The 27,139-nt window shown below is 58.0% G+C and overlaps 1 protein-coding gene across 1 annotated transcript in view; it reads left to right on the top strand.

Moving 5' to 3' along the window:
• The window catches only part of CORO7 (coronin 7), a 174,013-nt gene that overhangs the window by 70,922 nt on the left and 75,952 nt on the right, over positions 1-27,139 (top strand). Inside the window, exons 8-9 of the mRNA XM_077827628.1 lie at positions 730-816; positions 2,680-2,762. Coding sequence (XP_077683754.1) covers positions 730-816; positions 2,680-2,762 — 170 coding nt within the window. The remainder of the gene's footprint in view (positions 1-729; positions 817-2,679; positions 2,763-27,139) is intronic.

Below are 27,139 nucleotides of genomic sequence, written 5' to 3'. Positions count from 1 at the left end.
TGTTGGGGCTGGCTGAGTAGAAAAGGCCTTTGCACTGGGCTTGGGCTAAGATACCATCTTCAGAGTCCTAGGATGAAACGAGCTCCTTTGTTCCCCACCTCGCTGCACTACCTTGGCCGGCACTGCTCTGGCTGGAGATGTCCCTGGGCAGGGACTGCACTGCCAGTGTGGCATAACCTCCTGCCAGTGCTCCCCTCCCCTCGCCCCATCTCCTGCACCACGACCAGAGATGACAGGGTGCAGAGTGGGGGTAGTGCTTCTCAGCCCCGCTGCGCCCAGCTGTGCTCCTGTCACTGGGAATAGGACATCCTCCCGAGTTAGACTGACCAACGACTTGCTGCTCGGAAAAGTGACTGTGTGAAACCGGCCCACAGCTGTGCCGTTAGTCTCCCATGGGTCCACGTGGCCAGCCCGGCTCGGGGGAAGGAGCTGAAGCTTGGTCCTCTTCATGCAGCAGCAGGAGCATTGCGTGGGGAGCTCAGCGGTGTGTGTGCAAACCCAGTGAGGGTCACAGGAGAGACTTCATTAGTGGGGCTCAGCGAGACGTGAGGAACCCGGCCCGGCTCTTGGTTCCGAACCTGATTATGCAGGGCTGGCAGATCAAACTCGGGTGTAAATTGAGTCCCGGAAAGACCCAGGGGTGCCCTTTTCAGTCACTGTACAGCACAGCTCTGCACACCCCTGGTGCTGTGCAAATAGTGATCATTGGGTCTCCTTTGTGTTTTTCAGAGCATCCAGGGTCACGCAAACAACAAGGATTCCAGGCTGCTCTGGATGAACACCAGCGATTACGTCCTCTCAGTAGGATTCAGCCAGGTATGGCCCCCTGCTCGCCCCGGTGCCCTTAGCTAGGATTGTTCCTTCACTGGGGCTTTCCGCCACCTTGTTCCTGCAGAGCTTGTGCAGATGGTGCCGTGGGTCCTGCCGGTCACGCTATACATCTTTTGAGGGGAAGCTGGTTCTATAGGGGAGGCCAGCTTGCCTACCACATCTTGCATGGAGCGAGAGCAAGCACAATATTGGCAACGCGCTGCGCCCACCTCCTGGGCTTTACAAGTTCCCTGGCAGCGGTAGCGGCAAAGTAGAACAGCCAGGCCGACACTTTGTCATTTCCCCTCTGAGGGGCTGCCTGGAGCTCTCTCCACCAGGGAATAGTGAGGAGACAAAGTGACCCTGCCGGCATTTGAACCTGCAGATCTGAGGGGGACTAGGGCTCTGAGCAGGACTAGACAACACCATGCCCAGCTCCCCTGCGCTGCCTGCTTCTGCCATATGCCACAGTGTGGAGCTGCGCTGCTCGGAGCACACCAGGAGGAGACTTGTGGGAAGGGCTAGCGTGGCCGAGCCCATGCTGCGTTGGAGCAGGGTGTGCTGAGCAGGGAGCTAGTGCTGAGCTCTGTCCCCAGTGGCCAAGTGCAAGCAAAAGCCTGTGAGCTCAGCCGTTTGCTTGCAGGGCCATGTATCAGGCGGTTACTCTGGGTGCAGCCTGCGTGCTGGGATCTGAGCGCTCCCGCCAGCCTGTGCACAGAGCAACAGCTGCTGACCCATCGCCATGCCCATATTTGCAACCCCTGGGCTAGCAGGGTGGAGCTAGGGAAAGTGACAAAGTCCATTGGGAATAGAAGTTAACCCTGACCTGTGGCATGCAAGAGAGCAGTGAGCCCAGGGGAGCAGGCTCACCATTGCCCACTGGAGCAGCAGCCGGGGCAGGCTCGAGAGAGACGGCTTGGAGTCGGCCTCCATCACCTCTCAGCTCCCCCAGCCCCCCTGACCCCACTGCCCATCCTCGGCACCACTGAGTGGTGCACTGAAGATGGCTTCACCCCTGGGTATATGCCTCTCTACCAGTGCAATCCCTGGGGATGGATTCCTCTCGGAACAGTGCCTGCTGGGCGGGCCGAGCCTGCCATGTGCCGCGGAAGACTGTGAAGGCCGATCAGATGCAGGGAGAGGGCTCCAGGCAAAACCCTCGCTGTCTAGGGAGCATGTTCCCCTGAATGAAGTACAGATGCAATGCACCTTATCGGGGTCCCCTCTCCTCAGGGGGGAAGGGGGTGCATGACTGCCTGCCCAGGCTGCCTGTCCCTTTTAGAAAGAGAAAGAGGATTGCATGCTTTTGCTGCCTGCTCCCCCCACAGCATAGCCAAGGGCTCCCCTGTGCCCGTCCAGGATGCACTGGGGTCGCCCATGTTCACTTTTGTCCAGACCTCTCTGCTTTTGAGCCCCATGCGGGGGGTGGTTCCCTGGTGTCTCACCCCAAGAAAAGGCTCCCGCTTGTGTCCCCTTGCTGGGGGTTCAGCATGAAAACCCTAGCCCTGCAGCCCCCCAGCTCTAGTCCCTGCTCCTCAAAGCCAGCTGCCATTTGGCCTGCAGCTTCCATGGCAGCTGCTCATGTCTGCGTGCGGGCCTGCGGCAGGGGGAGCCGCTCCCCAGCCGGGAAGGGGTCTGGTTTGATCTCACTGGGCCGCCCCCAGGGTCCCCTGCTGGACTGCCTGTGCCTCTAGGGCCGCCTCATTGCCACGCCTGGCTGCAGCAGCCACCGGTGCAAAGCCTCCAAAGCAGCCCAGCACCTGGCCACGTGTGTCTGTATGCGCACGTGTGTGTGTGCATCTGTGAGTGTGAGTGTCTGTATGTGTACATGTGCACAACCAGTAAGCGTGCGTCTTTCTGCCCTTGCAGATGAGGGAGCGTGAGGTAAAGCTGTGGGACACACGGCGATTCAGCAGCTCGCTTGTCTCCGTCACGCTGGACACCTCCCCAGGGTAGGAGCGCGGCCCCTGGTCCCGGCGTTGGGGGTGGCGTGAGGGGACGTGCTGCTGATGGTTACTGGGGTGGGGGGCTCTGAGCTCGGTCTGTGCCGTGTGGGGTTTGGTTTGCATCTGGCCGAGCCAGGAGGGGTGTTCCCAGTGAGACGTGCCCGTCGTAACAAGGCAGCCAGCCCCTTTCCAGGCCTGGGGTCAGAGTCCCTCCAAGCCCGGAAGCTTGGGCCTGGGTGGGGGATGATCAGCCCCAGCTGATGGACTGACAAAGGTTGGGGGAGCTGCAGGAAGCAGGCTGGGCCCTGTGGCAGGCTCTGGAGCTGGGATGAGCTGCCGGAGCAGGAAGGGGAAGGAGTGTTGGGTTGGTGTTGAACCGTTGGGGTTGGGGGGGCACAGAAGATGGTTGGTGCAGCCCATGAAGGGACCTGAGCAGACTCTGGGCGTGGTGTTAGCCAGGCCAACAGCCCACCCCTGTGTCTAGAGCCCCCTGCCGCGAGAGGCAGTGAAAATGCGTGCGGTAGCTTGTAAACTTGGCGTTGCTGGCACTGGGCATGAGCGGATGCTGGCCGCCCTCTGGGAGAGCCCCGGGACTCCCAGCCCCCTTCGCTGACCCACCCCTAGTGCTCCAGATGTGCGATCGCTTCCCCTCTCCTGGCAACGCCTGGCTGTGTGGGGTGAAGAGAGGGCTGCAGTCAGATTGTCCTCCATTCCCTGGAGCCAGCTACCTGGCTTCTCTCCCCTTCGCCCCGGGAGTGGGTTACGTAGGACCACGAGGTTCAGTCCGACTGAAGTGCTGGAGGAAGTGCCCAGGGCTGATGCCCACCCCTTGCCCCCTCTGCTGGGAATGCTGGGCAGGGTCGGGGAGCCCCTGCTCGAGTCACTGGTGACCCTTGCACTTGAGAGGCGCCAGTGTGGGCACTCAGCCGGGGGAAGGTGCTGGTGTCTGGGAAATGCAGGGAGTTGGATGTTTGGAGAAAAGGAGATTCCATGAGGCGAGTGAACCAAACCGCTAGCTCCCTGCTCTGTTCTCTGTGTGGGACTGTGTCTGCCTGTCACCCAGAGACGCGCGCGGTGACTTGTGTCCCACTCTGTTTCTGGGGCCGGCACTCTGGGCGTGATGCTAACGCTGCACACGCACTGATTTGGGGCACACATGGTGTTTGCTCAACCCCTGCTTTTGTGGGCTGTTTGGGAAAGGCACGTTCGTGGCCTGGGTGGGTCAGCGCTCCCCAAAAAAGCCGTGAAGACGGCTACGCCATCGGGACCGCAGAGGTGACTGTGCTCCCTTCAGCCTGGCGTGACCTCTCCCACGCTGGGTTGGATTTATGGCCTTACAGAGAGCAGCAATTAGAGAAGGAAGTTCATCTGCGGGGGAGAAAAATCCACCCTGAAGGGAGGGGCTAGGGAGCTCTTGCCCTGCCCCCAAATGAGGGATTGTAGCAGGGCTGGTCGGTTTCCCTTTGCTTGTCAGTTGCACGCTTGGGCTCTCTGTGCTAGTGAGAAGTTGCAATTTCTGAGTTAACACTGGGTCCATTGAGCAGACCCTGCCTCCCATGCCATCTCCTTGCTACCCTGCTGCTCTGTCCCGCTGGTGCGCAGGGCCATACATGGGCATGGGGCTGGGTCCCATGGGTTTCAGGAACATCTCCGCTTTTCTGGGTGACCATCTAGCCTTGCAAGGGCTGCTGATCTGCTCTGCTCCCATTGCTCCATCACCAGCAGGCCGTGGTAATGGCTTCCTCCCTGTCCTTCTGGCTGGGCTGTCAGATGGGCACCCTGTAGCTCCTTGCCTGTAGATCCAGGATTTGTTCCCCTGTTTGAAGTTGGAGACGGAGAGTCAGGCAGGAGCGTGGGGGGTTCCCCTGGGTACACGTCTGAGTTTATTTCTCTATCGTTTGCTCACTCCGAGCCAGGCCTCCCAGGCCATGCTGGGTGCTCCTCTACACCAGGCTGCTGGGGAGCTAGGTCATGGGTGCTAGGCAGGCCGAGGCATCTGGCACCATGCCTCACCAATCTCAGCCCCTGCAGGGACCACAGTCCAAAGGTGAACAGCCCGGGTCCTACAGGAGGTCAGATTGATCCTGTCTGGCCTTGGAATCTTGGCATGGATACAGTATCTCCCCCTCCCTCCACTTCCCATGCTTAGGATGGAGCTTGGGCCTGAGTGTGCTAGACTCTGCCATCTTCAGTGGCTGGAGGATGGCCAGCGTGGGGCTGCGTCTGGATGCTGGTCAGTACCCGCCCCACGTCTGGGATAGCAATGACTGGGGCTGGCTGCAGCAGAGGGGAAAGGTAGTGTGTCCCTGGGCAGCCCCCAGTGTACATACAGCTGATCACTGCCTGGCACAGTGCCCATTCCAGGAGAGGTCAGATGCGCCTGTCGTGAGTGGGGGGAGCCAGGGCAGACTCGGCTCTGGCACCGGGGGTGGGGTGGTGAATTGGTGTTGCAAGGGAGGGTGGCTAGCTCAGCCCCCTCTCCCCCCCATGCTGGCAGCTTTCCGCCAGCACAGCACAGCGGCAAGGGCTGCCATCTGTCAGGAAGCTCCTGACACAAGCGGCATAGGATCATCCTACTTCGTCCCCTAGCAGTGACTCTCCCTGCTCCCTCCCTGCATCTCCTGGGCACAGCATTGCTGCCTTGGCCGGGATAGGAGGCAGCCCTGGGAGCACAATGATTAGCGGGTGCCTTGATTGAGGCATCTGTGGGGATTGGGAGTTGTGAGGAAGGCATGGCTGGACTCTCCCTCCTGTTGACAGGCGTTTGGGGTGCATCCATCAGTCATCACTTGGCACGGGTCACCTTGGGAGCCGCCCCCGTTGCTCTTCAGGAAGAATGGGCCCTTGGGCTGAGCTCTCCCCTGCCCCACTGTGCAGGAGGGAAAAGGTGGGTGCAGGGCAGTAGGACTTGGGCTGTTTGCTGTGTCAACCCAGTGACCGTTCCTGGGGGCTCTGTCTCAGACTGGACACTGGTCTCAGGTGATCTCGCTCTCTCCCATTCATCTCTCTCACTTCCCATCATTCTAACTCCCCCGCACTACATCCCTAGTGTCTGTTCTAGGCAGATCTCACTGCAGGTGCTTAAAGGGGATTACGGGAGAGGCTGCACAGCAAATCATTCCTTCCCTGAATTCAGGGGTCAGAAGTATGGGGGTTGCTTGCCCAGGCTCCACCCACAAGCCAGGGCACTCGAGAACTCAAGCTGCCCCTCACAGCAAACCAAAGATGGTCTCTCCTTTCTTGTGTGCTTTGATCAGCAGTGAAATAGCTGACACATAAAAGGTCATCATTACACTTCAGAGTTAACATTCATCTTTAAATTAGCTGGGTGCGTTCGGTGTTGTGGGTCTCATTGAGGAGCACAAGGCTTTGGGTTGGGGCGCCCAAAGCTGGAGGAAGGTTAGATCCAAAACATCCACTAATGCTTGAAACAATCAGAATAACTGTTTTGTACTCTATGGGTCTGGTGGGCCCTCTTTCTAGACAGCCTCCCTTGGCGTGCGAGGAGTGGCGTCTGGAAGTGGAGAATCATTCTGTGCGACTTAGAACGGGTGGAAACGTTTGGATTTTGGCTAATTGAGTGAGGATCCCCGTCATTGTCAGAGCCAGCTCCGCCGCTCCCTGCAGGAACACAAGGGGGCGCTAGGAGGGTGCTGACTGTAGGTGCCAGGCTATAGGAACGGGCATCACTCAGGTTGATCTCGCCTGCTGCCTGGAGATCTCCTGTCACCCCCATGCTGGCGTCTCCCGCCCCTTGGAGTGGCCAGAGGAAATAGCTTGGCGAGAGAGTATGGCACCGAGGCTCCTGCTCCGAGGGGCCTCCTGGCTCCAGCAGGAGGGAGGGAAGGAAATGCCCTCCAAAATCACACTGAAGCCCATAATTTGCCAGGTGTCTGCACAGCCCAGCAGGAAGCTGGGTCCTGGCGCACGGGGCCAGAAATGTCAGGAGCTGCTGGCTCAGCCACCTCACAGCTCAGCCAGCGGCTGGAAGATGCTGTTAGCGAGGCCTCTCCCCAGTTACCTCCTGGAAAGCACCGCTTCCCTTGCAGGCTGTTCTGTGCTGCTGGGGTGGCTGGAACCTCTGCTCCCCATGCCCAGCATAACTGGGCACCCTGCTATTGCTACTGTCGCTCAGCTGGCTGCCTGGCATCCTCCTTGCACACCCTGGGGTGCTTCCTGCGGGCACCCAGGGGTGTCACATACCTGCACGCACAAGGGTGCTGGGCACTGCTGTCTTTTGTGTATTCTATTGCTCAGTCCTTATTCTATAACACCCCATTGAGAACTCACATCCCAGTAAAGGATCGCTTGTTTGTGTCAATTGCAGATCTGGCTAAGGAGCTCGTCTTAGTACAAGAAATTTGCATCAGTAAAGATCTCTGAATGTTCCTTTGGCTGCTGACCCCAGAAATCTGCCTCTGCACCTAAACGGATCCTTGTTTCAAGGCCCTTTAGAACCACTCTGGATTTATGAGCCCTAGTAATCCTCAATCCAGACCCGCTGCTGCTGTGCAGAATGGATCTAATATCTGTACTTAGAATCCAGCAAGCCCAGTGCACAAAGGGCGAGGCCTCCCCCAGCCCCTGCTAGTGTGCACACGTGGATTGCTAAGGAAGGCAGCTGAGGGGCGGGTTGGAATTCAGCTTCTAAATTGGATCCAGAAGTGCCTTCCAGCTCCATGGCTATGTTTTTGCAGGCTGGGATTATTTTGGCTGCTGGGCTTTATCTGCGCTGGAGGAATGTGACTGGCAGGCTGTGTGCACGGCTCTTATCTGTGTGTCACTTCAGGGGTTCATAGGGGCACAGCAGTATCGAAATCAGAGGTGATAAAAAGAATTGGAGGGAGGGAGCAGTTGAGGGGTCAGGAGGCGAACTGATTAAAGAGGGGTAAACGAGGGGCTCTGTCCCCCCGGGATGCACACTGCAGAACTGAGGGTGGGACGGGTTATTTTAGAAAGCAGTGCAGTTGAGCTGAAATAGGAAGGCGAGATTCCATTCCTCCCTCCCCCTCTCCCTCTAAAACTCTTTGAAATGACAAACCAGTGCAGGGTTTTGGCTTGTTACTTGCAAATGTGATAAGCAAATGCTGTTTTTCTTCTGATGAAAACCCCCAGCTTAAGACCCCTCCTTGGGCTGGTGCTGGGTCCGCGGTGCCGAGGGCTGAGCACACAAGGTGCTAGTTGCAGTCAGTGACTGGACTGGAGGGGCCTCCACGTAGGTGGCCTGTGATGGACTGAAGTGGGGGGGCTCACACAGCTGCACCCACTTTGTGCCTTCAGGGAGCCAGCTTCTTGGCCTGCCTGGGTTGCCCGTGAAATGGGATTTGGTGTCTCAGCGTAGCGCTGGCTTGTCCACGTCACACCACTACCTCACGCTGTGACCTGTCCAGCGTCTCTGCTCAAGAGTGGCCAGGGCTGGGCTAGCAAGGGCTGCGGGTCGGGGTTGAGGGGCACTGGCAGAGCTGTGTGGAGAGCCCAGGGCTGGGCTAGCAAGGGGCTGCGGGTTGGGATTGAGGGGCACCAGCAGAGCTGTGTGGGGAGTCCCGGGCTGGGATAGTGGGGAGTGGGGCGGGGGGCTGCAGGTTGGGATTGAGGGGCATCTGCAGAGCTATGTGGGGAGCCTGGGCTAGGATAGTGGGGGGGGGCTCAGGTTGGGATTGAGGGGCATCGGCAAAGCTGTGTGGGGACTCTATGACTGGCTATATCCTTACAAAATTCTCTGCTGCCTGATGGTCCAAGTGGAATCCTTTTCCCCACTGAACTGAGCTGGGCAAGCCATGCACTAGGTGAAAGCTAATATCATAAGAACAGACACAGGATCAGACCAATGGTCCATCTAGCCCAGTATCCTGTCTTCTGACAGTGGCCAGTGCCAAGTGCCCAGAGGGAGTGAACAGAACAGGGCAATTATTGAGTGATCCATCCCCTGTCATCCAGTCCCAGCTTCTGGCAGTCAGAGGTTTAGGGACAACCAGAGCATGGGGTTGCATCCCTGACCATCTTGGCTAATAGCCATTGATGGACCTATTCTCCAGGAACTTATCTAGTTCTTTCTTGAACCCTGTTATAGTTTTGGCCTTCACAACATCACCTGGCAAGGAGTTCTACAGGTTGACTGTGCATTGTGTGAAGAAATGCTTCCTTTTGTTTGTTTTAAACCTGCTGCCTATTGATTTCATTGACTGATCCCTGGTTCTTGTGTTATGTGAAGGGGTAAATAACACTTCCCTATTCACTTTCTCCACGCCACTCATGATTTCATAGACTTCTATCATATCCCCCTTCAGTCGTCTGTTTTCCAAGATGAACAATCCCAATCTTTTAAATGTCTCCTCATATGGAAGCTGTTCCATCCCCCTAAACATTTTTGTTACCCTTTTCTGTACTTTTTCCAAATCCAATGTCTTTTTTTGAGACGAGGTGACCAGACCTGCACGCAGTATCCAGGGTGTGAGTGTTCCATGGATTGATGTAGTAATAGAATTGTGATATTCACTGTCATATTGTCTATCCCTTTCCTAATGGTTCCTAACATTTTGTTAGCTTGTTTGACTGCCACTGCACATTCAGCAGATGTTTTCAGAGAAGTATCCACTACTCCAATATCTTTGTAGAGTCATAACAGTGAGTTTAGACCCCATCATTTTGCATGTACAGTCAGAATTATGTTTTCCAGTGGGCGTTACTTTGCATTTATCAACATTGAATTTCATCTGCCATTTTGTTGCCCAGTTTTGTAACTCTTCACAGTCTGCTTTGGACTTAACTATCTTGAGCAATTTTGTATCCTCTGCAAACTTTGCCACCTCACTGTTTACCCCTTTTTCCAGATCATTTATGAATATGTTGAACAGCACTGGTCCCAGTACACATACCTGGGGAAACCCGCTATTTATCTCTCCATTCTGAAACTTCACCTTTTATTCCTACCCTTTGTTTCCTATCTTTTACCAATCTAGTTACCAATCTATGAGAAGACCTTCCCTCTTATCCCATGACTTCTTACTTTGCTTAAGAGCCTTTGGTGAGGGGCCTTGTCAAAGGCTTTCTGAAAATCCAAATACACTATGTCCACTGGCTCACCCTTGTCCACATGCTTGTTGACCCCCTCAAAGAATTCTAGTAGATTGGTGAAGCAGGATTTCCCTTTACAAAAAACATGTTGACTCTTGCCCAACAAATCATGTTCATCTATGCATCTGACAATTCTGTTCTTTACTATAGTTCCAACCAACGTGCCTGGTACTGTAGTTAGGCTTACTCACCTGTAATTGTAAAATCCCTGTGAGGTGACTTTGAGTTCTTTAGATCACTCATCAGGTGAGCAACAGGACAGCCACTGTGTCCTGCCAGCCTCTTTCCCTCAGGGCAATTGGTTCTCTTGTGAAATTTGCTGGAGTCTTTTCCTCCCAAGTGAAGATCCAGGTAGGGGCAGGTGCTATTCTGGGTGGGTCCCTGCTCTCTCCCTGTGCTCTCCTTGGTTCAATTATTGCTAGCTGAGGAAAATCAGCTGGAATTGCCCTGCCTCTGCGAGGCACAACAAGGAAAGTGCCCCACAGCCCTTTCCCAACCACAGGGCCCAGGATTCCTCAGGTATGGCCCTGGTTCATGAAGTGCCTTTGGCTACTGTTAACCAGGAGGCCACAGGGACAGGGGAAACCACAGTTGAAAGGTCAGTTCATCTTCAGAAGCCACCAAGTGAAGAGACCCCATCTGTCCACACTGTCTGGCTTCACTTCAGGGCTAGTCACTGGGAGTTTGGGGCAGTCACTCTGGGTGGAAGAAGCAGGAGGGGGCCAGCCTTGCCCCTGTGTGAAGCAGGCCAAAGCTCTTGGTGCCCAGGGAGTGGCCCATTTAGTCCCCTGGGCACTGTCTGTGTGCTCCTCTTGGGCAGAGGGGAGCATGTGAGGCCAGGAAGAAGTGACTGACACCTCCTTTAGGGAACCAGGAAACCACTGCCTGGCACTGCCAGCCCTCTCTGGTTCCTCGCACCGGCCAGAGAGTTTGAGGAAGAAGCGAGGGGGCTAACATTAAGCGCAGCTGGCTCCCTCTAGGGCTTGGTCCTGTTCTGTGGGGTTCCAGGCTGGGCATGGCCTGAGGGCAGCCCAGAAACCCTCCTCGGGGCAATGGCCAGAGGGGGCCGATGAGTTATGCGCTGCAGCCTGCTCTGCATACGACCACTCTTCTCTGTGCACTGGTCCCCAGGAAGCTGATAGGTGCTGGCTGGTGAAGCGGGGCCCAGCAGGCAAGGGAGCACTCACTAACCTAGTGTCGAGCAGCATTGGCGTTGGGTGTGTCTGTTCTGCTAGGGAAGCGGCTTGGAGGGGAGAGGTTGGCGTGGGCATGGGGGGTGCTGGGAAGCTCTTATTTGCTTTTGAGGGAAGTGTTAAGAGGCCTTGGCAGGGCCTGGAGAACAGGGCTGGGTTTCACTGTGCAGGAGCTGTGCCAGGCCTGGGACCCAGGTGTGCACTGCTAAACTTAGCCCTGCCATAATGGGGCTCGGGGAAGCTCTACATGAAGCTGGGTGCCCCATGGCTCTGGGTTCCAGCTGGGTGTCTTGTGCCCCTGGTCCCTGAGCCCACCTGCTTGCTCCCCCAGCTGCCATTCCTTGGCTCTCATATTGGAGCACCCGGGGCATGCTGGGAGCAGATGTAGCTCTGCTCGAGATGAATCCATGAACAGGGCAGGACCCAGGGCCCGTCACAGCTGGAAGGAAGTGACTGGCCGGCTGCTGCTATAAACATCCTCCCTCCAGCATGCGCGAGGCCTTGGATGGCTCAGCCTCTGGCCCCTGAGTCGTGCTGGAGCTCACATGCTGTAGCTAGCGCCGCCAGAGCCCTGCTGGCTCCGACCTAGCCTGTCTCCCGGGGGCAGGGCAGGAGTCCTCCCTGCGCTCTGTTTTCCGGTACTTTGTCCCAACAAATTGACTCATGCGCTGTGGGGTCTGCCTTTGCCCTCGGGAAGCTCTGTGAGCCTCCTGCTCCGGGTGAGAAAAGCTCTGCTAGACTGCAGGGCCTGCTGACCCTAGATGCTGGGAATGGAGCCTGTTACCTTCCTGCCTCCGAGCTCACTGGCCCCGACCTGGAGGAACAGGGAAGCGCTGTCACAGGCCAGGCCCAGTAGCTGGGACGTACTTGTGTTAGGGGATGCTCTGGCCCCTCCCCTGCCCCCCAGCCTAGAGAGTTCCTTTCCCATTGTAAAGCCAGCCTCCCTCGCACCAGCGTCGCAGCACCCCCTGTTGGTGGTAGCACTGGGCATGGTAGCACAGCCCCCTGCTCTGGAATGGAGCCCAGGCCCTGGTGGCTCTGCAGGCAGAGATTGGAATTAACCCTGGGAGAGGGAGCAGGTGGGCACTGCAGGGCCTGGAGTGCCGGCTGACTTGGCGTGGCTCAGGTTTTCTTCTCCTCCCTTTACTCCAAGGCAGCTGATGCAACAAACCAGCTTCTGCCCTGATGCAAGTGTAGTGTCTAAACCGCTGCCTGACCCGCCACAGCCCAACTTCCTGCTCTCCCCTTGGCCCTGGCGCTGCCTCACCCAAGGTTAGTGTTGGCCGGCCTGCTCTGGTACAAGGGGCTCCATAAAATGTGGCCGGGATTAGCAGTTAGTTTGGCAGAGTGGCCAGGTCTGCCTGCGCTGGCACACGCGGCCTGTTCCCTGCCGGAAGTCAAATGGCCTCCGTTGCGCTGGGATCTGTCAGGATAAGAGGGGCTGCTCCCCACTGTCATGCAGCCATCTCTGGGGTGGAATGCAGCACAGCGTTCAGGAACGCTACAGAACAGCTTAGCCCAGGAAATGAGGGAAGAGACGGTAGCCAGGGGAGTTTAGGGAGAGGGTCTTTGTCCAGGTCCCTGGAGTTCCTGGGGGAAGACTGTGGGGCATTTTAATGGCAGTGTGTGGCTGGGCCCTTGGTTTCATAACTGTGGTACTGCCCCCTCCCCCATCTGCTCAGGGCAGGGAGTCAGCCACAGCCCTCTCTGCAGCACTGAATACCTAGCCTGTTAAATCCTCTTCTGGGAGCCAGCCACTGGGTACTTGCGTGGGGAGGAGGGTTTGCCCCCAGCAGGGTAAGGACCAGCGTGGTGTAGAGCTGGGAGCAGAGCACCCCAGCACTGTGGCACCACTGGCAGGAACTGGGGAGGGAGGGGGGGGTTGCCATGACAGTCCTGGCTGGTGGGAGGCTCCAGGTGCGGGAGGGCGGCCTCACCCCGCAGATCCATGGGTCCTATTCTCAGTGCAGGTCTGTCCTGCCTTCTGCTGACCCAGGACTCCCTGCTCTCCGGCCTGCCTGTGCGCTGTCGCTGCTAGGCATTTCCTCTTGCGTGGCAATGCGGGGTGTATGGGCAGCTGTGAAAATGCAGGGCCTGTGCGTAACGTGACATCAGCAGCCCCCTAGGGGAGAGCAGCTCCTTGTCTCTCCCCCCCGCCCCGGTAACTCAGGGGGCTGTGAAACACAGCAGCCCCTTCTTGTGGCTAGAGCCCCGCTCTCTGCCTGGTCTGGCACCAGCTGAGTTGCAGATGGCTTGCTGAGTGAAAGCAGTCAGTGTGGCCCAGCACCAAACCTACCTGAAGCCAATATCCCTGCATTCCAGTTTGGCACCTGCCACTCGCTGGGAGCCCCCCAGGGCCCCTGGAAACAATCAGGGCAGCTCAGAAACGGCATTAGGAGCAGCAAGTTAAAGAAAATCGTACACTCAGAAAACGGGGTGAGGGAACCTGCTTTCTGCCTGGCAGAGGGTGCAGTTCCAGGACTCGCCCAGGTCTGGGAGGTGCAGCAGACAGGAAGTGAGATGCCCAGCCAGGGTCTGCCGTTCATCGGCTGCTGTAAAGGTCGCGTTGGCAGGACTCGTGTCTCAGCTACACAGTTCCCTTGCCTGGGTGTTACCAAACCGGAGTAGAGAGCAGCGCGCTGGGTTAGGGCCTCAGCCTGGGGACCACTGCGCACTGTCTCCACTGCCCCAGTGTGCTAGGTGCTGCAGCAAAGCGCTTTGGTGTTCAGTGAACTAAGCGTGGGTCCCCACTGAGCTAGTTCCTGTTCTGCCTGGCACTTAGGGGCAGTATGGGAGCTGATTCATCTTCACCCATCTCTCCCTCCTCAGTGCTCGACTCCCCTAGCCTGCTGGCTGCCTTTGGCTTTCCAGTCTGAGGGGACCAGCCTATGCTGGCGGGGCCTGCCCAGGGCAGTTCTGTGAGTGGCAGGGTGGGAGGGTCGCAAAGGGCTCACGGCTCGCTGGGCCTAAAGAGAGCTGCTTCCACTGCTGGCAGACAATCCTCCAGCTTTGGGCAAGCCAGCTGCCCCGGTGGCTTTCTACTGACAACACTTTTTGCTGTCCTGGGGCTGCAGATGTTCAACCCCCGTGGAGCCTGGCGCCCCCTTCCTGCCAGGGTGGTGGCATCTGCAATCGAGGGTTTCTAAATCCCTTATGGACGTGACACCTTGTCTCCCTCCCTGGCCTTGCCCAGTGGCCCTTGCCTCACCCTGTCTCTGTCCCTTGGAGCAGAGAATCCCAGCTGAAACACAAGTCAAGGCAGGAGCTGGGGAAGGGGTGTGAATGGCAGGACTGTCCAAGGACAGACAGCGAAGAATGGGCCTTTCACGGGCACCAGCGGGTGCCGCAGGTCAGCAGAGCTGTCGGAGCCGCCTGCCGAGTGGAGCTGCGCTCCGTGCTCCTTTCTGGTCCATGTTCCTTTGTCTGGCTCCATCCGGCTCCCCCGCGTAGCACAGCAGCCGCTGGGGCAGCCTGAGTGAGCTCTTAGAAGTGGCCCTTTCCGCTCAGCAACTCACTTCACAGCTTCCCCTGCATAGCCCCAGACACGTGGGAGCCTCCTGCCTGAGCGGGCCCGACAATGCATGTGTTGAAGTGAGGAGGGTACAAAGCGAGAGGTGTCAGCCCTGCCCTAGGACAGCAGCTCCTTGCAGCCCACTGCTTTCCGTGCCCCTCGGTCCTCGCAGTCAGGGGAGTGAATGAGAGTGGGTCTGGGGCACTTCTTGAGCTGGGAGGGGGGGCTCGACCCCTTTACAAAGGCAGGGACGCAGCTCGTGCTTGCTCACCGGGGGCTTGCCGAGCACCCGCACCCCAGGATAAAACGCCCAGCGAGGGAGAGGGGGAGAGCTTGGGTCTTGGCATGTAACTGGGGGAGCTGTGGCCCTCAGACGGGTCTGAGTCTCTTGCAACTGGACACAAATTAGCATGAGCCAAAGTGACATTAATCTTTAGTGAGCACTGGTAGAGCAGGGTGCTGCAGAGCAGGACTGAGGGGCCTGGCAGAGCAGGGGGCAGGACTGGCAGAGCAGGGGGGTGCAGGGCAGGACTGAGGGGCACTGGCAGAGCAGGGGGCAGGACTGGCAGAGCAGGGGGCTGCAGAGCAGGACTGAGGGGCACTGGCAGAGCAGGGAGCTGCAGGGCAGGACTGAGGGGCACTGGCAGAGGTGGGGGAAGGACTGGCAGAGCAGGGAGGTGCAGGGCAGGACTGAGGGGCACTGGCGGAGCAGGGGGCAGGACTGGCAGAGCAGGAGGGTGCAGGGCAGGACTGAGGGGCACTGGCAGAGCAGGGGGCAGGACTGGCAGAGCAGGGAGTTGCAGAGCAGGACTGAGGGGCCTGGCAGAGCAGGGGGCAGGACTGGCAGAGCAGGGGGCTGCAGGGCAGCAGTGCCAGAGCTTGTCCCTCTGGTAGGTGTTGGCCTGCGGGGAGTGGGACTGGGCTGTCTCTGCTCTTTCGAAACATTGGCCCGGCATTAGTCCTCCCCGCAGAGGCCCGGTTGATCCTCGTGTCAGGCATCCTGCTCTGCTCAGGATCTCTCGTGGGGAGTGAGCCCCCTGCTTTGCCTCTGGCTCGGCCCGTGTGAGCTGCCTTGCTTGTTCCTGCTGCCCTGGCATGTTGTATTGTCACTGCTGGGAGCCAGGTTCCCCCGGGGCCCCAGCTGTGCCTCTCCAGGGTGCAGCCCGGTGACTGCCGGGGCAGACTGGCGAGGGTGCTGCCCCCTCGCCTTGCATGGGAGGAGCTGCTGTGCGAGGGCGGCTGGATGAGTCAAGCAAGCAGCTTGTTTAGCTCCTGGAGGAAGTAATCCAGGGGCGGCCAGGAAACTCAGCCCAGTCATTAGTGCAGCCGGCCCAGCGGGAAGGGAGCCGTGCTGAGCCGGCTGCTCTGGCCGACACGCCCAGGGCAGAGCACCGCCACCCTTGCTGCACGCCAGCAGCTCAAGCGCGTGGCCGGCAGCTGGGCCTGGCCTGTGTCGGGTGCACAGATCCTGCCGTCCCGGCTGTCCTGTCCCCCCAGAGCAAGCCAGCTTGGGCCTTCTGGGGCTGGCACCTCAGTGTTTCTGCTCCCCCAAAGGGCTGGGGCTAGTTCTCTGGACCAGCTCAGCCCTCCCCGGCCAGCAGCGTTCCGCAGCATGAGCCCAGTGCTCTGGCAGCAGAAGGATAGGTGCCCCAGGCTGCCCCGCCGAGCAGCCCCCTCCCCAGCTTGCGTTCTGCAGTGTGGGAATGCTGTGGGGTGGGGGAGGGGAATGCACCCCCTATTCCCAGCGAACCAACTCTGAGCGGTGACACCACCTTCCCACCATACTTAGAGATGCACCTGACCCACGTTTCCACCTCTGCTAGCTCTCTGCGGGCTCAGGTGAGCCTTGCTGGGTTTGCCGGGGTTCTAGCTTTCCCTACACTCATCTCCCACATGCTGCTGGAAGCCCCTGCCGTCTCAGCCCAAATTCGGAGGTGCTGCCATGCATCCCAGGTGCCAACTGGGACCCAGTTACCAGATCGGCCCATAAGCACCAATAAGCTCGTACGTTCATGCAGCACCTTTCTGCTGGAGAGCTCCTAAGACAGGGGTTGCTTTGTGCAGTGGTGACACGCAGCCACCTCTGGGGAGGAGTACAGCAGCTGCCATTGCATGGCACTACCCTACTCCACGCTGGGACCGGAAGTAAACAATTCCATGTCCAGGGGAAACTGTGGGGTGGTTTCATGTAGACAGAGTATAATTACCCCAGCTGGTATTCAGTCAGCCCGAGAATGCCACCAGACCGGTTCTTGTGCAGAGTGCCTGGGATGTTGAAAGATCACAGGAGGTCAGGACCTTGGGCCTGGGCTACACTAAAAAATTAGCTCAACCCAGCAAGGTTGTCTCTCAGCGAGGTGTAGTAACTACACCGAGGTTCCATCTCATCTGAAAGACAGCGCTCCCAACACATCAGCACTGCTCCCTGCAGCACTGGGCGTGCGGTTTGGAGGTGTCCCACCCCCTGCGTCCCCGGCTGAGAGGGCAGCCCTGGCACGTGTCGCCGGGGGGGAGGCTAGGCCGAGTGGAGGTAGTGTGCGTGGGGTGCAGCAATCCATGGGCTGGGGCTAGTCCAGATACTTTCCTTCGAAAGATGGGTCCCCAAGGGGAAGTCAGTCAAACTAGGGCAGGCAGCCATAGCTGCACCGAGTTGGACGGGTCTCCAGTCTGTACAGACGCTCCTGTTGGGCTTGGGTGGGGATCCTGTGCTCCTTCACAGGGTCTACACCGGGCACAGCATGCATTCCACCCTGTGGCCGCACAGCTGGCACCCTCTGGGCATCTGGGTTTCAGGCAGGGTTAGAGAGCTGAGTGTAGGAGCAGCCCCCATCCAGGAAGCTGGCCTGCCCCCTTCCCCACTCCACCCCTACCCCCACCCCCCGGTTCATGTGGCCAGGAGGGCAGATCTGGGGCGGAGGGGAATAACTGGCAGCGTTCCCTCCAGCTCTGCCCTGGCCCAGTACCCAAACCGGATGCCCAGCAAAACGGCTGTGCAGGCCTTTATTACCGATGATAGTGTATTCTGGCTGTGACAAGTGGCCCCGTTGTGGATGGGGTCCCCTGGGGTGGAGATGTAGGCGCACGCAGATAATGCCCACCTCCTCGGGCTGGCAGGGTAAAGACACAGCCTGACCAGGGCTGGGGAGGGGAGCTGTCACCCACGGCGCTCAGCCCAGAACCGTAGGCTCTCTTGGCAGCCTGCGCACAGGCTGGTGCGGCAGCGAAGGGAGAGACAGAGCCCTGGAACCGGCCTCCAGTGAGTCGGGGAGCTGGGAGGGTGAGCGAGGCGCAGGACTCACACATGGGGCTGTGTGGATGTGCAGGGCAGCCTGGCTCATGGGGCAGGGCACCGTTGCGGGCTCTCCCGGTTCTACCGTGCCTCGGGGCGTCACCATGGGCAACCGCCAGGGCTTCGTTCCTCTCTGTGCAGCTTGCTCAGCTTGGAGATCTATGGCTCGGGAGCACCGGAGGAGTGGCGAGCGTAACAACACTGAGCTGGCACAGGTGGGCTGGAAAGGGCAGCCTCTGGGGCCTCAGGGGCGGGGGCCTTGTCCTGGGGGGTCTGTGCATAGCTCAGCCTTGGCCTCCATCCTGGCTTCTGGGGAGCAGCCTTAAAGCCAGCGCCCCTCCTCTCTAGTAGCCAGCCCAGCCTCCCATTCCGCTGTGTGTGGTGTGAGGTAGAGCCGGGCACTGAAAAGCCTGGAGGGCTGAGGACTGGGCCAGGTCTGCTTTCATCCTCACGCTGTCACCTGATTGTGTTTCCTCTGAGGCTCCGGCCGGCCGCAGCTGCCTTGCCCTCGGCGCTTCTCAGGGGGCTGAGGAGAAGGATGCCGGGGTCCAGTGCGGGGGCTGCTGTTCCTGAGGAGCAGGCTTTCGCTGACAGAAGTCTTGCCAGCATGACCAGCTGCCAGCAGGCCAGAGCAGGAGGCAGGGCCATTGTGTTGATTTAGGTGGAACACAACCCTGTCACTGTCCGACATTAACCAGTGTTCAGCAAGGTCAGGGGGTGATACACAGAGACCTCCGCCAGCTTGGTACCATGCACCACCGAACAGCCTTTGAACCTTTGACTGAACACACAGAAAAGCAGGAAAACCAGAGAAAATGTTTCAAATGTCAAGTATTAGTCAGGCTTTTGTTTGAACAGCATCCCTTGTGCCCTTTCCCTTGGCTGGAGGGAGGGGTTAGAGAACTCAGAGGTGTTAAAGATAGTGCTATCTGGTCCTTGGCGGGGAAGTTGGCTGTGATGAGCTGGAGCTGTTGGTGCTGCTGTTAAGGTCCGGTCCTGTTTCTTGAGAAGAGAAAACAAGACAAGAAGGGGACAGAAAAGACTACCAAAGACAGACAGTGCAACTTCTGGCTGGGGGGGTTGATTCATGTTTGCAGCCTCAGCACTGGAGAAACACAGGCCCAGCCACTCGGAGAGCTGGCATATTGGGAGCATCATTGGGCTCTTGAGGGCATTGCTTTGACTCCCTCCTGGTCCCAGGCTCATTGCGTTGGCCAGCGAAGACAGCTCTTACCAGACAGAAGGCAAAAGGAGAGGGGTAGGGACAGGAGGATGTAAGGTGGGGAAGGAAAAAGACACACGGGAGGGGGTGACACCATCTCACACCCCAGGCAGAGTTTGGGAGTTAGCTGGAGCAAGGGAGGTGGAGATGTCGGCTGGGTCCTTCTCTCTGGTCTGGTCTGCTCAGGACATCCCTCAGAAGGAGGATGGAGAACGTCCCAAGAGATGGCAGCCAGGATGCTGACGTGCACTCCTTCTCCTTCTTTGGTCTTTCAGTCAGCCCTCTCACCCCCACAGTAGCCAGCTTCCCCCACCCCACAAGAGCCTCTTGTTAAGAGCCCCAAAAGGGAAGGGGGATGGAACAGCCCATCCCCTCATTATTTGGTCCACCATTTAGGCCCAATTTCTGACACATTAATTTTGAGCCATTGATTTCCAGTCCCACACTTCTCTTGTCTACGGGCATGATTGTCACCCAGCCCATGAGTTCTCTCAATAGGCCGGGTTGATAGGACTAATTCAGCATCCATCTCCGTTCCGCACCTTTTCCCAGCTGCAGTTATTGGTGTTGGCTATTGTGACACTTTATAAACTTTCACTCCCTTCGTACAGCTGGGCTCATAAGTCAGCTGGTTACCAGAACACCTGCTGGGAGGAGAGCTGGGGTGGGGGACAGAGCAGAGCACCGGAAGCCAGGCCAAGCATCCATCTGGGGAACCCATTTGCACTTGAGGGACCCTTGGTTACCGTGTCCTCTTTCTACATCCCTCTTGTGCCTCTTGCTGAAATAGCCTGGTCTGTCCTCTGCTGTGAGTGCGGGAACAGAGGGGAAGGGATAACCCCTCAGAAGGGAGGAGTTATTTAGGCTGGCAGAGGGGCTGTAAATGAGGGGTAATCAGGTGAAATGGAGAGAGGGATACTTCAGGCTGACCTTCAGGGAATCATCCTGCCAGTGGGATGGCCGGAGCTATGGCGCCTCCTCCTGAGAGAAATGGAGGAAGCTTTCAGCATTTGCCTCACTGAAAGCTAGACTAGCCAAACCACTGGAGAAAGTGCAATGGGCCAAATCTCGGACTGGCCCTTGGGGGTGGATTGTCTCTGAGCTTGGGACCTTATCAAGCTCTCATTTCTGGGACAGCATAGCATAGCCCAGCACAGCTCCCCCTCCACCCAGCCAGTCTTTCCGAGCGCTGGGATCGCTGTAACTTTCGGTTGCCAGGCAAGAGAATTCACACACAGCCAGGCTTGCCTGGTCTGACAGGAGGTTGCACGTTGATTCCCAACTCCTAGGAAGATGGGCGGGAGTGTGGGGGGAGGCGGGGGGTGGAAATAAATCAACCTCTGTGTAGTCCCTCAGCTTTAGGAGCCAGAGACGATGCTGGTATTGGAATGGTACCCACACATCTGAAACCTAGACCTTGGCTGATGTATGTGAGCTCTTGGATTATCCAGCCCCTAGCCCCAGGATTGCTCCCTGCACTACACAGGGAACATGTCTTTCTGTTCTGTGTTTGTACAGCGCCTAGCACACTGGGGTCCTGGCCCAGGACTGGGCTCCCCAGTGCTACCATAATAGAAATAATAATAATTTGCATCTACTTCTGGCCTGGCTTTCAGAGGCATTGCTCTGCCCAAGTCCCCACTGAAGTCAGTGGGAGCTGTGTCTGCTCTGGAGATCAAAGCTTTAGGGCCTAGGAGACAGCACATGGGTTCCAAGCGGGGGGGCCCTCAGCTTTGGGGGCAGGGAGAACCACTGTTGGAAGTGGCTGTGATCCCATTTGATGGGAAGCCCTGTAAAACTGGTGATATGGGAGCAGCTGTTCCAGGGTTTCACCAGATTTACAAGCTCCCAGGAACACTCACTAGACAAATGCAGAGCTCCTGTGGCTTGGAACGGACACAGCTTTCTGAGCGGAGGGACAGCCAGCGACCTCCACACTGCCCCCCGCTTGCTGCGTTACCCTGTGGGCGGGCTGGGGCACCGTCTCTGGCGCTTGGGTTGGAGGGAACATGCCCAGCTGCTGTTGTCCGGCAGCCAGTGCTAAGAATTCTGGGATGCTTGGGGGGGGTCTGTCTGGTTTATCCTGCCGCCAATCACTGTGGTATCAGGGCACCTTCCATGGAGAAGTGGTAGTAATAGCCAGGTCGCTAGGGGACTTCATGGAGTGTTTGGCTCTTTTCCCTCTTCGGGGATGGGGGGCAGATGTGGGTTCCGTGGAAACATTCTCTCCTGGCCTGGTGCTGGGGGGAAGCAGAGAGGAGAGGAGGAAGGGCTCCAGATTGATGCTCCGTTAAACCTTTCCCTGCTGCAATGGATAGTCTTATCAAGAGCTGTCCCTTAGAAACAGAAGATGTGGGTGTGTTCTCCTGGCTTGGCGAGAGGCTGCTCCCGCTTTGCGCTCTGAGGTATGCATCTCCACCTTCCCAGCCGCAGGAGCTCCATCTCATCCCTTTTATCAGCTTTAATGGAGGTTTTATGATGGCTTTTGTAGTGTGTTTCCCGAGCCCCATGAGTGCTGCTTTGACAGCTGGCCCAGGCATGGCAGCTCTGCGACTGAACCCCAGCCAGTGGCAATTAAAGCCAGGTGGAGCGGCACTACTGTCTCATTTCGGGGGCAGGAGGGAACTGTCTCTTCCCTCCCCGCACAGAGGATTGCCTCAAGCCCCTGTACTAATCATTCACTCAGCTGCAAGGTTCCCCTTGCTTTAACCTGCAAAAATCAGGGCAGCTGTATGGAGAGTGAGGGGGACTGAGCGCTGCTGCGGTCTGTGTGTCCCGGGCACTTCCTGCACCAGGGCCTTCCAGAGCCACCACAGACCTTCCCTGGCATTAAACCTCCTTCGGACAGCAGCTTTTGACAGGGTCGTTGTACTCGGAACAGTCAGAATACGCGCTCAGGAGCCCCTTCAGCAGCGCTAGGCTGGTGCAAGCAGCTCTGATTTCTTTTGGGGCATCCCAGGGCTGCATGACTCTGAACCTGGGGCTGTAGCTTGGTGTGTGGAGGGGGGTTGTGTCTCCAGTCAGATCCTCCCCGCTCCTGGGTGTGGGCTGGGCTAGGACTTGGAAGTGTGTTACCTAATCAAACAGCTTCTAAAGGTCTAGTGGAGAGGAGGTGACCTAGACTGATAGAGCACTAGACTGGGACTTCAGACCCCTGGTTCTGTTCCCAACTTTACCCTAGGCCAGCTGGGTGACCTTGGACAAATTGCGGTGCCTCTCTGTGCGTCAATTTGCCCACCTGTGGAATGGGGACAACGATACTGACCGCCGCTGTAGAGTGCTTGGTGATCTCAGGATTAAAAGAGCTGTGGAACAGTTAGGCGTTATCTACCATGTGCTCAAATGGGAGGGTCCCCCTTGCTTTTACCTGGCCACCATCACCTCTGTTAAAGTCCACGCTGCTAACTGGCTGGAGCACCATGCCTAAAGATCCTAGGCCAGGCAGAGCCATGAGAGATGCAAGAGACAAATGCACTGGCCAGCACCCATCAGTTGATAAAATAGGAAACTGGTTTCCTTTGACTCTGCTGGCCATGTGCCTGCCACCTAGTTCTTGTCCAGGGGCTGAGCTCCCTGGCTAGCTCTGGTCTAACACAACAGCAAGAAGTCGTAGCTCTGTCTGGTGCTTCAGTGGACACCAAAACTGCACTCTGTGGGCACCTCAGTCCTCCGTTTTATCTGTGAGCTGTCCTACGTGGGCACTGAGCCACAGTGAGCCTAAGGGACTTGTCCAGGGTCACAAAGGAAGCTGTGGCACAGCAGGGAACTGGACCCAGGTCTCTGGAGTCCCAGGCTAGCTCTCTAACCCCTAGGCCATCGTTCCTGTCTGCCACGGTCCTGGCATGTATATATGGGGCCTCCTGGGGAGTACTCCATCAGGCAAGGGACCTGATCCCGGGGAGCTGGATTGGAATGCTAGATCATCTCTGCCTCTGTCGCTCTCCCCCAGACACACACACAGCACTCTCCTCTGCTCTGTTTCCATCTCTGCTCAGAGACCTGGCCACCCCCTGTGGCGAAGGCACCTGGAGGTGCTGTCCCTGTAAGCGCTCCGGAGGTGGGACAAGGGTTTTCCCATTTCTGCTGATGCTGCTGTTGTGCAGAAACAGGTTCTGGAAACCCAGCATAACTCAGGGCAAACCCTGATATGTGCACTGCACTCTCTCAGCTGGCAAGCTGAAGGCAGAACACGGCAATTGCAAGCATGGTGCCATGTAAGAGAGGCGTCTACGGTTTTATACCATTCCCTTTGCAGTGCTATCAGAGGGCCTTACGAATGGGAGAAGTTATCCACTGGCTCTTGAGTTGAAGACGGAAGTGCTGGATGGAGCCCCATTAATAATCCAAATCCGAGGCGGTTTAATCAATTAGCCACAGCATTTAAAACCCTCTCCAGAGCAAGCCGCGTGGAACAGCCGAGCCATGATCAATCCAATGAGCTCTGCCAGGGAAAGGCTTGAGATGGCCCCAGGGACCCCTGACCAGCACAACCCTGCTCATGTCACTTTCTCAGTGAAGGGCTGGGAGCTTTAGCTTAACCCCTCCCATCCCGCTGCCCCTTGCACCTGCTGTGCTGCTGCCACCCAGTCACCTTCTTTCAGTGACACTCTAACAGATCCGTGCCCTTAGCGGCATGGCCAGTTCGCTCTGCTTTGGCCGTCCCGTTGCTGGTGCCTTTGGCCGTGGGAGCGCAGGAATGGCCTCCTGGGATCAGACCAATGGGCCAGCTAGTCCAGGATGCCATTGCAAACAGGGGCCAGAACTAGATGGTTCAGAGGCAGGTGTCAGACCCACAATAGCCCCGGTGGCATAATCTGGCTCCCACACAGAGCTCGGGGAGACATAGTGGGTAGAGCTCGGCTCAGGCCCTGAGCAATCGCTCTGGATAAGCTTGGTCCGTTCTCAGCCTTAATGGCTTCCTGGGGCAGTGAGGAGCCGGGAGATGGCACAGCCTGGGAGGTACGGGCCATATCTGGCCGTTTCTCCTGCTGCTGCCGCTGCCCCCCGCAGATGTAGCTAGGGTCTCAGACAGGACAGCACTCAGGCAGCAAGTCTTTCGCACCGCCTGTGCCCCTTGAGTGTGCCCTTTGAGTGTGCTCGCTCAATCCCAGCTAGAGCATGCATGGGAATGGCGGTTTTCAGCAGTCTGAGATGGCTCCTTCTGGCGAGGGGGGAATGAGTAGAAATGGGCTTTCTTGCCTGCCAATCTCTTCCCAGGACTCCCTGGAGTCAGGGTGCAAGTCTCCAAGATATCTGCATCCCAGAGCCCCTGCTAGGCCTGTCCAGCCAGTCAGGGTCTGCGCAGAGCCCTCAGTACCACGCCCGGTTCTGGGGACTCTGCTTTCGGACAGGTGATGTGGATAGTGTGGCAGTGAGCTACCAGAGATGCTAGGCAGAGATGCTGGAAGAGCAGGGGGCAGATTTTCTGAGGTATTTCGGCATGTGAATATCTTTGAAAACCTGGCCTAGGGAGCTTTCTCTCTGCTGCTCCCGCCTCGCTGCCCCTGCTGCTCTACCTCTTGTCCCCGAGCAGTGCTAAACCCCCCTGCTACCCCTTCTCCCATGTGCCCGTCTTCATGGCCCAGCCTGCTTCTTTAACAGTGACTCGTGTCCTGTGCGCCAGAGGGGCATGGGGCTTTGTTAGCTGTGGAGATCAGAGGCACTCGCCAGTACTGGGAACACCAGCTGGCAACATCCTTGGCAGGCTGGCTGCCTTCTTGCCGTGCAGGGAAACTTTGGTTCCCACCCCACAGAAAGAACAATGTGACTCTAATGCTTAGCCCCCAGCCTTGGCTCTGAGAGATCCCCTAGGAGTGAGTGGTAGCACCCCACTGGAGCTGCTCCTGCTCTGACATTGCAGAGCTCCCCTAGCTCAAGTGGTGGAGTTGGGAGTTCTAGTCCCAGCTCTCCTGGGGGTGTAGCACAAGGATCCAGGACAAGGCCACGTTTAACCCTTCCCTGGCCGGCTCTCCCTGCCACATGCTCTGCAGCTGTGTGCTCCTGGGCAAGGGGGAGGGGAAGTTGCCTTTGACCCGAGCTCAGAGGCCATTTCCCCTGCAGCGGCGGGGGGCCAGGCTGGCAGCCTGCATGGCTCTGGATAGGCCCAGCCACTGCTTGGAGTGAGGTCTGGCTGGGGCGATGTCGGCAGCAATGGGCGACCCCCCACTTGGGTCTCGATGGCTGAGGAGAGGAGGGAATTCCTGACTTCCCTTTGTTTGCAAGCCACTTTCTTTCAGATCCAGCCCTGAGTCAGTGGCCTCCACCACTCCCCCTCCCATCAAGACTTTGGGCTGGAGATGGCTGCTGACAGTGGGAAGGGGGCTTTCCTCCTTCCTTTGTCTTCACTGGGGAGGGAGGGGCTGCAAAGAGCGAACGAGGGGCTCAGAAAGCTGGTGGGAGCCGAGGCACGTAATTGATCACTAACAGTTCTGGCGATTCTGTTCCCCACGTCCTGGCTGCCTGGGGGTTATAAACTGGGGGCTCGGCTGTCACTCTGTGGGTGTTCCCAGCCCCCCGGCTGCCCTGCAGAGCCGCTCCAGCCAATCCCAAACCCGCCGGACTCCCCTTTCAAATCTTGCCCTTTTTCCCCCAGGATGAACTATTCCTGGCAGCTGATCCCCCACCATCAGAACCAGGCCCGCTCTGCTGGTGCAGTCAGAGCCAGGCGGGGAGCGAGCCAGGTGTTGGCAATCCCATAGGGCAGCTGCTTCCTAAGCCTTGCCTAGAGAAGCTGGCATTCTTCTGGGCAGGGGCCAGGGCTCCAATGTTCGGAGGGTCCCAAAGCAGTGAAGGCAATTAGCCGCAGCTGTCCCTTGAGAAAGTCTCCAGGCCCTTTGATCTTCCCTCCCACTCAGCTGGAGGGTGAGCTGAGGTCTTGGAGGGAATGGACCGGTGAGCATGGCTGCAGGCACTGCTGCTTGCAGGTGGTGCAGGTGGTGAGTGCTGATCCATTGGACAGGCAGGTTCCCAGGTCTCGTTGGGGGCCAGTGCGGCCCTGGCTCTGGGCATGCCCCGCCAGCTGAAGCCTGCAGCTGTGCTCCCAGCATTGAAACGATTTGAGGTCTCTTGAATCTCATTTCCTCTTGTCGCCCCCACATACCTGAAACAGACAGAAGTTGGTGATGACCGCGTCGAGCTCAGGGAGGGTTGGGACCTCGGCGCTGACATGCCAGACCCAGAGTAATACATGGAACTCAGCGGGTAGCGAGACCCCAGCCCTGGCACCCAGCGTGGCCCCCTGCTGCGTCTGGGTAGCAGCGAAGGCTGCCCGGGGAGATCCCCGTTTACCACCAAGATCGAAGCCTTTGAAATGGCTCCCCAGGGTGAGGGTTATAACATAGCACACCCCCTGGTTAACCTGGGGCTGGCCTGGAAGAGGCAGCTGCATGAAGCCTGGGGGCAGATGCCGAACCTCCCCTGGGGCCGGGTGATTCAGGGAGGTGGCAAGCGAGCGGAGGGAGAGGCCTGGCTGGAGCGGGGAAGAGTTCTTGCTGAAGCAAGAAGTGGGGCTGTTTTTCCATGACTGGACAAAGTAATTCTGGTGACGGGATGGGGGGGAAGGCAGGGCCTGGGTAAGTGCTGAGGGGTGTAGTAAGGGAGACCACATCACACAAACCACCCGCTTGGCTGGCCATCTCTGAAGACTGAACGGAGCCATGGATGCCAAGGTCAGGACTGAGGCACGTTGTGGGGGGGGAGCAGCCCAGGGGAATCTTGTCCTGGCGCTGCCTGGATGCTGCAGCTGGCCTGTGGCTTGTCTCTGAAATGGTCAGCCTGGCCCCTTTCACCAGCAGGGAAAAACCAGCCTTGCCGAATGTTTGCTGTCAGCAGTTTGTTGTCATATTCAGCACTGACACAGCTCTGCGCTGTGTGTCAGATTCCCTCCGCACCTTGTGCCAGTGTCCCTCTCCCCGTCGCCCCGCATGCCGCTAGCTCATCCAGATTCCCTCCGCACCTTGTGCCAGTGTCCCTCTCCCCCTCCCCCCGCATGCCGTTAGCTCATCCAGATTGAGACACAAGGCGAAGAAATTCAAAGGCGGGGGCAGATTCTGCTCTGGCACTGTATGGTACAGCACTCTCATGAACCCCTGCCTG

This window comes from Eretmochelys imbricata, chromosome 10, assembly GCF_965152235.1.
Source record: "Eretmochelys imbricata isolate rEreImb1 chromosome 10, rEreImb1.hap1, whole genome shotgun sequence".
Taxonomy (NCBI): Eukaryota; Metazoa; Chordata; order Testudines; family Cheloniidae; genus Eretmochelys; species Eretmochelys imbricata.
Note: the sequence above shows the minus strand (reverse complement) of the source record. Positions and strands in the feature narration are given on the sequence as shown.